The 16733-nt window shown below is 42.4% G+C and overlaps 1 protein-coding gene across 1 annotated transcript in view; it reads left to right on the top strand.

The window, feature by feature from the left end:
• The window catches only part of unc5a (unc-5 netrin receptor A), a 136055-nt gene that overhangs the window by 54919 nt on the left and 64403 nt on the right, over positions 1–16733 (top strand). Inside the window, exon 2 of the mRNA XM_054597691.1 lies at positions 7282–7494. Coding sequence (XP_054453666.1) covers positions 7282–7494 — 213 coding nt within the window. The remainder of the gene's footprint in view (positions 1–7281; positions 7495–16733) is intronic.

Raw genomic sequence — 16733 nt, 5'->3', positions numbered from 1 at the left:
GTTAGTGAGCCCACTGATGCCGCTACAGTAAGTGCTGATGGTTTGTTAAATTGGAAAGTTGGTGCGGGCATACTGTTAGCGTAATTAAGGTTGAACAGGTGATGCTTTATCTCAGCCTTGTTATGGATCATATTTTCGTGTTGTGTTCTAATTCTCTGTCTGATGCTGAGGAGGCTCCATGCTCCGTCACACTAATTAGAGTTTGAGTCATCCCCCATTTCTTTCCGTCCCGGATCTTCACCATGAGGAGGGTAAATTATGAGAGGATGAGGAGAAGGAGGAAGGAATAGGCAGATTGACAAGTGTTGCCTGAGGCCTCACGTTTACATCGGTTTGTGTCAAAAAGCCTTTGGAACGGACTGAAAAACTTCTGCCGAATTGAACCTTTTTTTTTTTTTTTGGACGCTCTCTAAACTGGTATATTTTCTGTGTAATCACTTGGCATATTGTGCGCTGCGAGGCCAGCTGAAAGAGAACATGTTTTTATCTAAATGCAAAGCTCTCCAAGTAACAATTGCAATTTGTAGTGTTTTGTTCCGGGGTTTTTTTTCCAGCCTCGTAAACAATATATACCAGGGATAGTGACATTCCATTATTTTAAGGTTTTTTGCTCTTGATCATTGTGGCAGGCTGCATCGCTTTTCTGCAGTTCAAATCGTTGTAAAATGCAGTGTGTGAAACCTCATTTTAGCTCTAGGCGTATCCGGTAATTAAAGGATTAACTTGGTAATCTAAATTGTCTCTTGTCTTTCCTTCCTCCATCCGCCTATTATTTCCTGACATCCATTTCAAAGATTTAAGAATTCCTCCTTTTCCTCTCTCTCTCTCTCTCTGCGTTTGTGTTTCTTCCCATGCCTGCGTTGAGATCTGTAATCAACTTGCTTCGGGATAACCTTGTTTCCGGCTAAGTGCAAGGGGACGACAAATCCAAGAGCGTGAGCGTGTCCTGGATGGCAAAGAGTGCGACTACGTCTGTCCCTCCTGGCAGCTCAGGTTGCTTTCACTTCCTTTTGAGGATGGTGTGAAGTTATTAAGTCAAAGTGTGTTTAAATCTCTGTGACTCCTTTTGGAAAAACATGCACTGAACCAATACACAGGTGAAGCTTTGAAGAATCTGAGGCATTTACATCCCCAGTTTTGCCACAGCAAGGCAATTTGCATCTACCTCCAAAATGAGCTAAATCGATCTTAGTGTTTTTCATTTCTGCTTGGCTTTACTGTGCTCTGTGAAATGCTCAAAAGATTCTGTAGCCTCTTCATTCATTTATGAGGACTTCTGCCGAGGGAGCTTTGCTTTTTGTTTGTTTTTCAGCTGAATATTTAGCTTGATTGAAGTGACCTGGTACACTGAGGTTACCAGACATGAAATAGCTAAACTAAGAGATGGTTATGGAAGTGTCTTAATGATTTGTCCTCTGTCATTTCACTGTTTTGAATAAGAGATTATTTAGAGACAAACGGCCAAAGAGGAGCACATTTCTAACTGTAAATGCAGCTTGATCCTTGTCATGCTTTGGTTTTGAATTCTGCATTTTTCAGTTTAAACTAAGCTTCTCCTCTCTTGAGGTTGTTTAATATAAGGCCATGATCAAGCGGCTAAATGCTCTCGTACTTAATTTGGAATGGCCTAAAACGTGTGATGAAAGAGGACAGCATATATGCAACTTGAACAAATACCCAAGCTAGTGTAGTCACTGAATTATGCAGTGCAGGACACAGAGTCACAGCCAGCGATTAAACCACTGCTTTAGAAAAACTGATTGTACGAGAGGCGGATTTAGCCAAGAAACTGGCTTGTGGAACATCTGGAAGTGGAAGTCGACAAAGGATCAGCTGTGGCACTTGACTGATGAATACGAATCTCTCTGCCAATCTGGAGACTCTTAGTCCACACAGTGGTAATGATGCTCCTAAGAATAGAAACGTGGTTTCTGAATCACGGGTCCGACCCTATAAAGATTCGCATTGAAAAAAGATAAACGTGTCTGGTTTTTGCTGTTATGTACACAAATTCAGGCTCCCAGCTGCTGATCTCGTTAAACATCACATCTATTCCCACACATTTGGACAAACACGCACATTTGCACAGACCGATGTACTCACACACCGGCAGCCTCTGTCACTTAAGCACAGTTCTCAAGATGTCAGCTCTTTTGCGTTGACAGGAGCTTAAAATGATCTCAAAGGTTTCAAGGCAAATGTGCCTTTTAAAGACGGCGTCTCGCCTTGAAAGGCAAGCGAAGGTGTCGGGGAGTGTTGGCGCTGGTGGCAAAGGTGCACGGCACAAAGTTTCTTCCCTGCCTGGACCCCCCCGCTGAGGCGTCGCTTCAAATAGATGACAGGGAAAAAATAAAAGAATAAATAAAATTCAACAAACCGGAATCAGCAGATGTGTAAACTCCTGTTCAAAGGTGTGAGGCTCATTAATGGTGTTGCTATGCACCGTATTTACACAACTAACAGCTCTAACTTTTTTTTTTTTGTTGAACAACATCACTCAAAAAACCCCAGCATTTAATCATTCAAAGTGCTGCCTGTTCGAGTAGAGATGATTTATGTTGCCGGCTTTTGATGGCAATTCTCAAAGTTGATGATGTGACCCCAGCTTCAGAGACGCACCTCTCATGGAAATAATCTCACTGGGGAACGGAGTAGGTAACGTGTTGTTAGTATCCTGAATTAATATATGCACACAGATGTACAGCCCTGCATTAATATGGATGCTTAGCAGCCAATTTATTATTCATTTAAGTAGGAGAAGATTGTAATAACGTCATGCGTGGCATGTACTCATTCGGTCCCGTCTTCTCAGCCCCCACCTCTCCGTCCGTTCTTCATCCCTGATTTTTTTTTCTTCTCTTAAGTCTCCCTTCATCCTTCAACACCGACGCAAACATGATGTGATGAAGTTTAGGTTGCCATGGGTGCCTTCTCTCCTACATATTTGTTTCACTGCCAGCGATTGATGGTTTTCCAGTCCAACCCTAATAACCAGGGATATTGGATGGTATCTGAATTGGTTGGTTGTTTGAGCATTTCTGTGTAAACCTGCTTTTTTGTTTGCATGCGTAATTCTGCGTCTCCCATTGATCGGTAGAAAGACTAAGCTGTTTGTGAGCAGCGGTTTGCCTTTTTTTTGAATGCTTGCGGTCTATATTTTGCGTACATCCTTTTTAAGCTGTGTGTGTGTGTGTGTGTGTGTGTGTGTGTGTGTGTGTGTGTGTGTGTGTGTGTGTGTGTGTGTGTGTGTGTGTGTGTGTGTGTGTGTGTGTGTGTGTGTGTGTGTGTGTGTGTGTGTGTGTGTGTGTGTGTGTGTGTGTGTGTGTGTGTGTGTGTGTGTGGTTGAAGGAGTGCTTGTTGATGCATGGTTGTCTCATTGAAAAATGTATTCTGAATCGCAGACATGTGGAGGAGTAAATATTTATCATCCAGGGACAAACATACATCAGTCAGCCGTGCTCCAGATTATATATGAAGGTGGATGGAGCTTTTTTGTTTCCCTTCTCTCCCTGTTTGTGATCACTGCCGATGTTAATGTTGTCTGAGGCTTATTGAAAGTACCCGTACATAGACAGCGCTCTTTTTCCCAGAACCATATATACATGCATTATATTTAGAGTCATTATCAAATTAAAGTACTTAATGGTATAAAAGCATCCAGAAAAGCCACTTCAGTGAACCCAAGCACTCCGAAGAAAAACATGGACCAACAGAGTGGTTGTGACGGATTTGATCTCGGCGTTGTTGTTAATGGCATCAAAACATGAAATGGTTTAATAATCTGGATAGTGATTTTAATTGAATTCATTTCAGAGGACATTGTAAGGTGCTGATGGTGTCATAAAACACTTGTTATAGCTGCTGTTCATCACTGTGATGTAAATTATGCCCAGTGATTGCTCAATGATGCTTTTCTTCGGGGACATGACGTTGTAAAAAAAAAAAAAAAAAAAAAAAAAAAAATTGTAATTGGCTCCAAAGGGCACGATGTGTTGGTGCCATGAGGGAGGAACACAAAACACAAAAGAGGGTTATAGTCTCCCCAGCTATGGATTTTTCTGCCTGATGACATCCTCATACTGTGGTGCTTTCAGCAATTCTGTTCTCCAAGTAGATAGCAAGGAGTGAAATAAAAAAAGAAATGCTTATTTTACAAATGTGATAACACAAGTCGACAGTCCGGGGCACGCCGACACCAGCAGAGCAGAGGTGAGCATAAAGTATGAAGAATTTCATTTCAAAATAAGATTGAAGGTGCCTGCTCCCGGGAAGTGATACAATAAGTGACATTTAAGTAAAAATCATTATAAAATATTGAAGATAGACAGTAACAAAAGATGTTTACAAAGCTGCTACATTTGTGAAAAAACAATCCTGCATGCTTTTTAAACATTGGTTACGGGAATATATATATATATATTTTTAGATTTTAACTTTTTTTTCAAAAGGTTTATTTCTTTTTATTTAATACGTATTTTGAGTGTCTTTGAGTGCACAGCCTCCTGTGGATGTGCTCCGTCCCTGATTTGGGACTTGACGTGGTCAGCTGGACACATGAGACATTGGGGTCTGTGTGCAGCAGGAAATCTGCCCCGGACATCATGGCTCAGCACACTGACAGCTGGTGCACCCTTGTTGTGTTTGTGTGTACGCGTGTGATTGTGTGCGTGTGTTTTAGGTCAGTTGAATGATGATGAATCGTCTCTCTCGAGAATAGCAGCTGCAGACAAATATCGGGTCACAACCTGATGCGTTTTCTTTTTAAAAAGCACAAGAATCAAAAACGGTTTTATTTTTATGGTAATGTTTTGATAGTTATGTAATGGTTACTGGGCCCTAGCAACACATTCAGCATGATGTATCAATTAAATCATCTTGATTGGCCAAATGATCAGCAAGGGAGACTTTTAGCATCCTGTTGATGTTTGTGTGTGTACTCAATGATCCGGCAATCGCCTCAGATCCAATTAATGGCGGCTTTGGCCAATCACATTCAGTGGAATGTAATGCAGGGCCCATAGTGCTGCTGTATGTCTATTTGATTTGTGCATTGACCCGCTACAAGTCTGTTAAGTGGCTGATACTCCCTGCGCGCGTGCGCATGTGTGTGTGCGCACGTTGACTTTGAAGTACATTGTGTCGTGACAATAATCTAAGCCAATTTAGTACGCATCAGCCCTCCATTAAGGGTTTGATATAAAGCAGTGCGTGACTAGAATGCCCTCCCATAAAATGACAATTTACTTCTCTCAAGAAATTACGTGTTTAACCTCATTAACCTGAAGTGAATGTACTTAAATGGAAAACTAACCTCAACCCCTTGTGACACACACACACAAACACAAACACACACACACACACACACACAAACATCATCAAGAGTTGAGAGGTCATGATGAATGTGACCCCTGCAAATGAACAGCCAGCGGTGGGTTAACAGCATCAGGAGCTCATCAAGCCGTTCTCACGACTCCCCGGCGTCTCAGGCGGCTTTTGGTTCACTCTGTGTTTTCAACATCATCTGTCCTCTATGAGATGATTAACCTGGCAGGTGTGAGGAGAGACTCGCCCACTGTTTTAGTGAGCCGTCGTCTTGTGTCTGCGGGGAGTACAGAGGGTCAGCCCGGCCGGCTAATGGCTGTGGTCACAAAGCTGGAAGCCGGCCCATTAGAAGAAGCCGCCGTCATTAGGACCAACACACTTTCAAACAACCTGACCTACTGGTCCCACGCTGTTTATTAGCAAAGTTTTGGCTCTCCGTTAGAGCAATTATACTCACCATTCATGATGAACTGTGGCCTTTTCCTCCACAACATGAGACAAGAAACACACACTGGCATAGTAAATAATGTGGTCCTGAATAGGGAGCCGCCGTATTAATGACATTTTCTTCCCTGCAAATGTGTTTCAAAAAGAAAATGTGATTGAAAAAAGGGGGGAAAATGTCAGCAAGTGATGTATGTCGTTCATTGGACACAGAACATTTAGTTTTCATTAAGAGTTAAACATGTACACGAAACATTAATGGGGTTCAGTGGCAGCAGCACTGGCATGCTTCACTATCTCATCTTGATAAATTAGCAACTCAGCACACAGGGGTAAAAGAAAAATAGGAGAAGAAAGAGAGACATTAATATAATGTGCAGTGGGGGAGGAACTGGCAGATAATGTCTTTATCCAAAGATTGGTGTTTATGACCCAACGTGATATTACGCTGGACCCGGGTATCAGCAAGCTGCAAGGATGAACAAAGGCCGGCCGAGGAGGAGAGGATGAGAGGATGAGAGGAGAGAAAGGTCGGCATGAGTGTTGCCGTTTCATTATGAGAGATGTGAACTCCCGTCCGGTCACGCTGCACAGGGAGTGATGGAGAAGGTTGTTAATGCCTGATCTGTCAGCCATATTGGATTCAGGGCAGTAAATTAATATTTCACTCCTTTTAGAGGGGTTTTATTTTGGGATTTGCTGGTCTCCCCTGAGTGTCTGCGTTGTAAAGAGGTTATTTTCCTCTTTCCACTCCGTTCTGTGTCCTCTCGCTATCCCTCGCACTAAGCTAATATGTTTAGAGAGAGAAGAGCCGTGTATGTGGAGGGAGGATGTGTGCGCTGTAGGCTCTGTTGTGTCATTCAGCATTTGTGTTGAGCATTTTTCAACGAGCGTAAAAGTTTGCTGTAAAACACAGCGTTGTCCCCCTGAAGGGTAGCGCCTGTATCTCAGCTCCGAAGAGATGTCGTCCACATCTCCTATATGTCATATGATTCTGGAGGAATAAATCCGACTCTACTGTATATAGGAAGTGATTTTTGAGTTAACTGGCTGTCCGTCATCTTTAACCTTCCCTGCCTCCTGCCCTGTCCTGCTTAATGCGGATAGAGTTAGAGTCCTGGTTGAAGAGCCGTATAACACAGTGTGAAGTGGCCCAGTCGGTGTGACGGGATTTATGGACGCCAGTCCATCAGCGATGATGTTAAAGGGCCGTGATTAAGAGCTGAATTGAAGACCTGGACTCCGCTACCCCCCCTGACCCAGCAAAGAGCACGCACAAGGCCAAGCTCCGTCACTGCCAACTCCCCTCCACAGTCTCCCTTTTCACTCTGTCCATCCATCTGTCTCTGTCTTTTTCTGCCTCTTTCATATCCATATGTATGAGTGGCGTTTCACCAAGGACACTGAATCTCTGCATAAGATATTTGCCGTCTGCTGCATTCCTGACAACTTGAAAGCGTTTTTTGCTCGGCATCCCTCTAAAATCCTTTTTTTATCTCCTTTAATTCTCTGAAGGTTCCGAGCACGCCACAGCAACACTTCCTGCCGCCTTCACGGACCTGTTACCTCACTTCCTGGTGGAGCCGGAGGACGAGTTTATCGTGAAGAACAAGCCGGTGACGCTGACCTGCCGCTCCACCCCGGCCACGCAGATCTACTTCAAGTGCAACGGCGAGTGGGTTCACCAGGACGACCACTTGATTGAGCGGACCATTGACCCGGCCACAGGTACATGCTACACTAACTGTCTGTTTCCCGTCTGAATAATTCATTTCCCCTTTAACTTGAGCTCTCTCTGGGCATTTTGTCAGCTGAGATGAGCGGTGTTTTCACCTGTTGTTTTGGGCTGTGTGACATGTGCAACTCCATAGATACATTATGCAAAGTGTTTGCATCTGAAACTAAGGTTTGCAATTTGCCAGTGATTACTGTGCTCCATCAGGCTCTTGGCTCATCCTCCAGCCTATTTAGCCTGCCAGTCTCATAATAAGCACATTGGTTTCAGCCTCAGAAATCTTCGCGATCACCTTGGAGACCTGTTTGTTTTTCTCTCTGTTGTGAGGCAGCCCGCCCGCCTCCGCCATCAGTGTCACAAACATGCATGACACTGATGTGGTGTGATTCAGCAGTGATCTGCAAATTCAAACCCACCTATTCACAGTCTGACAGCTGATTGGGAACGAGAAACGTGCAAATGACATGAACGCACACACATATGCAAATGCGCTCTCTGACTTGGAGCCCAACATAACAAACACATGCCTAGAGAACATAATAGACACAGTAACTGAGAACTACACAATAAGACAGACACACAGTTTCCAATATAAATCTAGGCATGAATTGTGAATTGTCATGTGGCGAACTAACTAAGTGTCGATTCAATCTGACACTTTATTTGTAGGTGAGGTTTTCTGATCAAATATTCACCCACACTGAGGCTTTGATTGGTGTGCATGCTTTTTTTTTGTCTAACAAACAAATTATTTTTTAAATGTTCTGCTGGGTGGATGACGCATGACTGAGGCGTGGTGGGTAATTTAAACTTCAATACAAAGAACAGCTTCCGTAGCACAGAGAACTGAAGTCAGAAGACAGTAAAATGTGGCTGTATTTCCATTTGGGAATTTTACCTTGTGTATAAGGCACCGTTTTGAATGCCACAGTATTTTTAAAGTCAAGCTCTGGTAGACAATACCAAATGACAGATTGATTAGAGTTAATTGTAGCTCCTGTTTTGTGAATAGAAAGAGAACACAGAAGGGAGCGCTTGTGGATCATTAAGAAAGGAATTGTCAGTGAGTCGCACTGATAAAATTTGAACAATTACCAACACTATCTTCCCTCTTGTGTTGTTTCATTAACAGTTATTCTAACAGAGTTTCTCACAGTTGTTGAGGGGAGTGATATAAATGAAAAGTGTTGCCAATATCAACAATCTTTCTAGGAGAAAAAGGGTTTTTGACTAGGGACTCTTAAATAATTAGTCAAAAGTCTACTAGCCACAAATGTAAAGCCAAGTGTAAATGTAAAGCCTTAGTAAGCTGTGCCATACAGGAGAGTGAAATAATTGCTTTATTACTTTCCTGCTTCTCCAGTAATCTGTTTTCATAAACATTATGTTAAATAGAAACCTGGTTTCAGTTATCAGGGGTTTGGGAGATCTGGTTTCCCCAGGTACCAGGTTTCTAATCGTCCTTTTATATGTGTGCATGTTCAAGACAACACGTTGTAATGTGTCCCTGTATTTTAAATGAAACAATCCAAAGTCTGACTGAACCTGAAATTAACAGAAAGTAACAGAAGTAAGTCTAAACTCTGGAGTCTGTTTTTACTGCTGAACATTCAAATTCAGAAATATTTGCACTGTGAGGGAAAGCTCCTCTCTGCCCGCCCTCTCACTTCACTGTCTGCTCCTTACAGACACACAATCAAAAGAAAGAGAAAAGGGGCAGAGTCTCGGGGATTGGCGAGAAATGTGATTACTGACCTGCGGCAGAATCTCTGATTACCTGCGTTACACTGGTTTCCCTGAGTAACCTTTTTATTGAAATGCATGTGAACCCACCGACTGTGTGATCTACATGTTATTTGTGTCTGTAGACACTGTGACGTCGCGGAGTTGGCTGCCTAACTTTGATAAGATGACATGAATTGCATTTTGTCAGTATAAAAGAACACGCCGTGCCCCATAAACTGCAGTTTATGGGAGCATCACATTACCAATGCAACGTTGCTGTGCCAACATTTAATGATGATGGACCATTTGCCATGTGGTTATGAGCCGTAATAGTCAGCATTTATTTGTCTATGAAACAAATCTGTCGTGCTGGGTGTCACAGACCCCTGCAGCAGCGAGAGGCTCCATCTTTGGAAACCCTGTGAAGTTTTTCAAGGCCTCCTCGCAGCTCTCCACATCACTCTGTGCCCCCCCCCCCCCCCCGCCTTTGATGATGAATGTGTCATATATGTGGGTCTGTGCAGCTATGAAGGACACGTGGTTGTCCAGAATTATAGCTGCTCCAAGGTACCCACATCGATCTCTCAAACACTTGTGCTGTTTAATGTCAGCACTGCCCTGAGGAGTTTACTGATGGCTCCCTCTAATCCCACTTCCTACAAGAATCATGTGAGGCGCACACATCCTACTGTGGTACAGCTGTGTGGGTGTGTGCGTGTGAGTGTGAGTGTGAGTGTGTGTGTGTGTGTGTGTGTGTGTGTGTGTGTGTGTGTGTGTGTGGGTGTGTGTGCGTGCAGTACAGGCTTGTCAGGCTGTTCTCTCACCCTGGTCGTCACAGTCACACCGGACTCTAAACTTGTACCTGTTGCCAAGCAACCAGGACTTCTGTCACACCAGAAGCTGCCCGATATCAACATCTTGCCTCAAGGGAGGAGGAACGAGGAGTTTGGAGACTTACCCAAGTTGACAAAAATTGATTGATAATTTCTAGTGTAGCGGTGGAAAATCACCTTCTCAAAATAGCCCATTTCTCCAAAGGAGACCTTGAGAAGTGTCCTACCTGACTCTGAGAGGTCGTGTCTGCTCGTGCTTTCCACTTAACAGGACCCAATGCTTATTTCCTCCATTAAAAACACAAAGATGTTAATGCAATGCACCCATGTGACCAACCAACATAAAGCTCCTCTATAGAGTTAATGCTCTTTAATCCAACAGTAAAAAAAATAATCTTGAAATAGTATGTAGACAAATCAATGTCAAGACTCAGTGCTGGAGATGGTTTTCATTTTCATGGATGAGTGGCCTATCAACGGTGAAGGCATAAAGAGGCAGAGTTCTGATTTATCAAAATAAATTGTTGGTGTATATGACAAATCTTACAAAAATATAAACATCAACACAGCGAATAAGTATTTCTGAGTTTGTCCCTCAACCAATAGAGTTGCTCTATAGACATCAATTGAATGTGTCAGGGTAAAATAAGGGTTTAAGAGTATTTATTTTATATTTAATCTTTTAATTAATCAGGAAAGCCTCATTAAGATTAAAAATCTAATTTTTAAAACTGAAAACTGAAAATAAAGACAGAATGTGAAAAAGTATGCAACAAAATCAGAACAATTAGAGCGATTATAAAATCATGATTAATATTTCCAATTCAACCATGAAAAAGACCTTAAATAAACCCTAGAGCTGTCGAAAATCATAAAAGATCCTTAAGACCGATACAAAACAATAACTGAGACGAACACGTCAAGATTCTGAAGTATCCAAAACAGCAGCAGCCAGAAGAGAGCACCATGTGTCTGCAGCAATTATTGAAATTCACAAAGGGAGAACAATTTTAGATCGACAGTAACGGCAGATGGAGCAGCGTACAGAAAATCTCCTATCCACTTGAAGAGGCTTTCAGTATCAAAGATGAGTCACAGTCTTGATAGCATGGAGCGGAATAGGTTACACTTGACCAAGATAAAAAAGTAATAGTGTTACTTCCTCATTTCTTCAAATACGAATAAGCAATTTGATGATACTGTGAGACTATATAAATTAATCTACCATCATTCATGCTGAGGTTGCTCTCCCTTTAACATCTGTGTGTTTATTAGACTCAATCACTAAGCAGTACTTCTTTATGGCAATATTGTTTTTTTTATTTTTTATTGTTTTTGAATAAAAGTTATAAAGTAACTTGATTTGTTTGTATTTAATTTACTGGATTAACAAAAAGTAGATATGTATGTTGATTTTTTTGTAACTATATAACAACATATATCAATACCACAACATAAGATACTTTGATGGACAGCTTTATCCATATTGTCCACAAAATGGGACAAGCAATTCCTGCTCATCTTTTTAAGCCGATGGTTCGCTGCTAACGATGCTAACAACACTAACAGCGCTGACAGAGTTAACAGTGTTTACCTGGGGGGGAACTGAAGGGTGGGTGCTACACTTTAGCAACGACGCCTTTGGTAGTGACGGTGTTATCATCTGAAACCGCTGTATGAGAGCAGTACTGAGCGGTGGCTGTGAACTAGCCAGTGGGGCACGTTCACATGCACAAAAAATCACACCAGGCCAGCCCGTCTTTGTAAACCAAACACAGAAGAGAAGCTTGGATAACAACACACAGAGAGATTGCTATTTTAATAATATAATCGCTGCTATTTTAATGCTTGGAATGTCATTTAGAAAACCTTTAAGTAACCGTAATAATTTGTATTAACTGAATGGTAATAAAAAATGTGTCATCTGATAAATTCCTGTGTTAGAAATATGAAAAGCAGTGAGAAACATCTAATGAGACACACGCCTAAATATATGACAATGCCGAGGCAATCACACATCCTAATGACTTCTTGTCTTGTTTTCATCATTAAAGGATGTAACATTGAGAAAACGAAGCTGATCAAAGAGAGCACAAGCCCGTCACCAATAATCCCTTTCACCTTTTTCGGGTTGAAGTAATATCAGAAACCGGTCTGGCCCAGCACAGCAGAGTCAATATTCATAAACCTCCATCCATGTCCACTCCCAGCAGACTCAGACAAACGTCAAAGTAACTGGAAGGGTTCGAGTTAATAACTGACCCGAGTTTGAAGTGCAGACATGTTTCCGTCAGACTGCTCAGTAGTCGAGGCTCAGGCGGACATGTGGATAACCATCTCCACTGGACGTGAACTCCGCCCTCATCAGACAGGTCTGTTTATTGAAACTGATTCAGTGCAGGAAAGACAAAAGGAGCTGCTCCCGCTCACTGTGTGCACTGCTCAGTTACAGTTAGTTACTGACACGCTTTTGTATTCGGTGAACGCCTCCTCCCCACCCCCACATCCACACACACACACACACACACACACACACACACACACACACACACACACACACACACACACACACACACACACTCGTATCCTTACACACAGGGCTCACAAACACACTGACACACTTGTCTCTGAAGCTCCTTTGAACATGGAAAGGGAGAAAAGATGTCACAATTTGTCCTTCCTCTCCTGGTATCAATGTCCGATATCGATCCATCCTCGAGTCTATCGGTTCTCATTACCTGTCCTCAGTAACTTATCTCAATTGTTATGGCTGTGACTGCTTCCAAAGCCCCGGCCGGCTCTGTGTCTTCTTCCAGGTCATCCTTTATAGCACAGGAGAAACCGAGGCGTCTGGCGAGTCCTAATAAAGACATATCCCCTCCGAGCAAATCAATGCTGACAGTCTGTTTGCATAGATTAGGAGATTCTCCGACTCTATGATTTCTCATCAGACACATGATGAGAAGGGAGATTGGCATTCGAGCGGAAGGATTGTCGTATGGGCCGGGCTGATTTGATTGTGTTTGCGTTTCATTTGCCAGCATTGATGGAAACGATTTTGATCACGCGTCGCGATGTCACCCCAGCCGCAAACCCTCTCAGGTGGAAAATACATGCATTTCACATTCCTATTTCAATAAACCTCGGCAACTGCCCTATAAAGATGCGGGGAGATTATATTTTCTTTGTTGATTGAACCGGATGTCGACAAGGCTTCTACAATGAAAGCAGAAGATGATGGAGAAAATAATCGCAAGCTACACATTTTCCTTGTACTCTGTGAAAGTGAATTTTTCAGGGTTTACAGTGGAATCATAAACACTATATTTAGAAACTCTTTAATATATATATATATATATATATATATATATATATATATTCTAACTCCATTTATTTACCTATAGTGGAATGTAACTCATTTCTATAACCTCCAGGTTTATCAGCACCAACTCCTGTCCTCTGTCAATCCTTTGAAGTTAAATACAGCATATGACTTAGTCGGTAAATCTTTTAAAACCATCCATCACTTTCTGAATAGAACTAATAATGTGTTAAGGCACCACAGGGCTAACCCCTGCCTCTGCAAACAAGCGAGGATTCATTTGTATAAAATAGATATTTTCGGATTGACTAGATCCTGGATTGTAATGTGATGACATATTTAATTTCTGATCTAATGGGGAGATAAGCTAGGCTTAGCTGAAATGATCTACTTATCCATGGTATTATAGCGGCCAATCAGCTCTCTGACTCCAACTTCCACCCTCTCCCTATGTCCCTTTATTACACATTTTATTCTTCCCTCTTTTTAAGTCCCGTATAGGTCAACATCATGGATGCAGATACCTTTACAGCAGACTTACAGTAGAGGAGGTCCTTTTTTACATGAATGGTATTCAGTAAGATGTGACAGCAGCCAGCAGCTCATGGTCACTCTGTTGTTGTCAAAATGCGGTGTATTCAGGACAAAGTGCTCCTAATAGCGTTGGGGCCTCACAACAGTGATTTAACACGAGCTTTAATATATATTGAAGAACGGCCACGCTGCAATTTAAGCAAAAGCTGATAGGCCCGTCAGCAAGGATCTAATGAACAGAAGGAAATAAGAGAATCAGGGGGGAAGAGGACAATATCGTCCTAAATGAACAAAATGGTCTTGTACCACCTGCTAAGCATCAATCAGTAGCCAAGGGGACTAATTGATAATGCATTATTAGCTGCATCCCCTTAATGGAACTATTATTTCATCCTGTCCTTGATTGTGGGGCGGAGGGGGAAGGATTTGGCGATGGAGCACCAGAAAAACAGATGGCAAGGTGAATTGTTCCCGCGACACATCTGCCAACGTGTTCTGTTAGGCTTCTCAGGCAGGTCAGCACAGTGTGTGTGTGTGTGTGTGTGTGTGTGTGTGTGTGTGTGTGTGTGTGTGTGTGTGTGTGTGTGTGTGTGTGTGTGTGTGTGTGTGTGTGTGTGTGTGTGTGTGTGTGTGTGTGTGTGTGTGTGTGTGTGTGTGTGTGTGTGTGTGGCAAAGTAAAGCAACTCACCTCAGAGTGAGAGTCAAAGTGGATTTAATTGAAGCCTGTGTTTGTCTGGCTTTGAGTCAACTGCAAGTGTGTTTGGAGCAGCGTGAGTAAAGTGAGGCGGGCAGAATTAAAAACCAACCAGCTGTGCTGATTGATCTCGCCGATAGACTCATACAAAGGCCAAGTCCGTGTAAGTTTTTGTTTTATTTTGAAATTTGGAGTAGGTACACGGTCCCGTTCCTTTGAAGTTGGTCTTGACATGCAGGAATAATGAATTTCAAAATTAACTGCAATTAGAGGAACAAAAGTGGGAGAAAAAGATAATTACCATTTGTCAAACAACAACGCTGGCGTTCCAATCTCCCACGCACACAGCCTTTGTCCTCCCAGCAAAACATATCCCGCGTCAGCCCCGCGCTTGGCTCCCTCTGAAGTCATTTCGTATTGTCAGTCTCACAAAAGCTGTGCCCTTGCTGGAAGTTGGAATGCATTCAGCACTGTTTGAGTCTGTGGTTATTTCTCTTTACAACAGTCCAAGTTTTTTTATTTACCCTGTTTGGTAAAGACAGGCATGTTATCAATACAGTCCTTCAAGCCTCTGCATTTGTAGTTTGTGTGCAGAGCATGGAATGGCATGTGCAGCAAATACATTTAAAAGTCTGTGTGATCATGTTGAATTCATCATTTTTTAAATAATAAAAGATTGTTGGTTCTTCTCTGCTTCATAGTGCACAGTTTTTCAGCTATGCGGGAGGAATGATAAGATTTGTGAATCCATTTTCAACTTCATTTCCAAAGGCTCACAGAAGTCTGTGTACCTTTTGTGGAAAGCGTCTTGGCCCCCAGAGCTACATGGAAATATTTGCTTGGAGTCGTTTAACCGCAGTTCTAAGCTTTCTGTGCCCTAAGCGGGACATCTGAATGAAATGCGGCCTGTGTGCGGTAATGAAATGCAGCACATGCATTACCCAGGCCACTTGTACTGCCCTTGTGCTGAGCAAATACAGGCCAAAGTTGCAAATTTGTTTGGATTTCACAATGTGCCTCAAAATGTGCCGTTTTAACACGGTCAGACTTAGAATGGAGCAGAGAGGAGCCGCTAAACGTCCTTCCCTGCCTTGCTATTTTGATTATAAGCAATACACTTTGATATTTTTCTCATTTGACACTTTCAACTGTAATATATATTTTTATCTTCCAACTTACCTCCACATCCCTTGGAAATGAAAGACGCAAGCATTATGCTGACAGGGAGAGACAGAGTGGGAGTTTGTGGTGTCAATCAGCACCTGCTCTGCTCAAATTCATTTAAAAATAGTGGAACTGGGAGTTGTAGTGAGGGAGCTGACAGCTAAATAGTCCATGGAGAGTTTTGATGGGCAGAAGAACTCCGATGCTGACAGTTGATGCTTTGTATGTTTGGCTCCAAGGAGACTTTCACTTTAGGTATTTTACACAATCCTCCAACAAACAGCATCTCACCGTTCGTCTTTTTAAACTAGGTAGGGTGTCCTGGGTATGGGTTAGTGGTGGCATTGTGAAAACACTATTATATGCTACGAGGGAAGAAGAATGGCTATAATGTCCTCATGAAGTACTGTATAAGCAACACACATAATAACAGGTGGGATGCTGATTTTATAACCAATAGCATCTTAACCTGTGAAGTCTACATTGTATTTTCTAGACAGCCTCAAGGAAGCATAAAGTGGATGGACTGAATTTATGCAGCCTGCTGGACTTTGGGTCAGGTGGGTGACTGAGTGAAAAACAAGCAGGCAAATGCATCCTGGCTCATGTTTCAGGGAATACAAACCCATGTCAATTATCAGCAGGTTCGTGCCCACATGTAACACTGGTGAATTCAGTATCATGCGGTCACTCCGTCGACCACAAACACACAGAAAAGAAAATGCAGGATGAGGAAACCTTTTCATTGGAGCGGGTGTTCAGTGAGGCATGCTGACAACAAGAGCAGCGGCCCTGGTCTGGGAGCCATCAGGAAGAAATCTTGAGGATTTTATGCAATTCAGATTAATAATTTATTCATTCACATTGTTTGACCAAGTGTTTGTTTTCTGAAGTGGTTTGTTTTTTCTCTTTTGTCTGTCTTTCAAGAGATCTCAAACATGTATTTAAAAGGGCAGTCAA

Source organism: Anoplopoma fimbria, chromosome 4 (assembly GCF_027596085.1).
Source record: "Anoplopoma fimbria isolate UVic2021 breed Golden Eagle Sablefish chromosome 4, Afim_UVic_2022, whole genome shotgun sequence".
Lineage (NCBI taxonomy): Eukaryota > Metazoa > Chordata > Actinopteri > Perciformes > Anoplopomatidae > Anoplopoma > Anoplopoma fimbria.
This window is presented reverse-complemented; position numbering and strand designations above follow the sequence as displayed.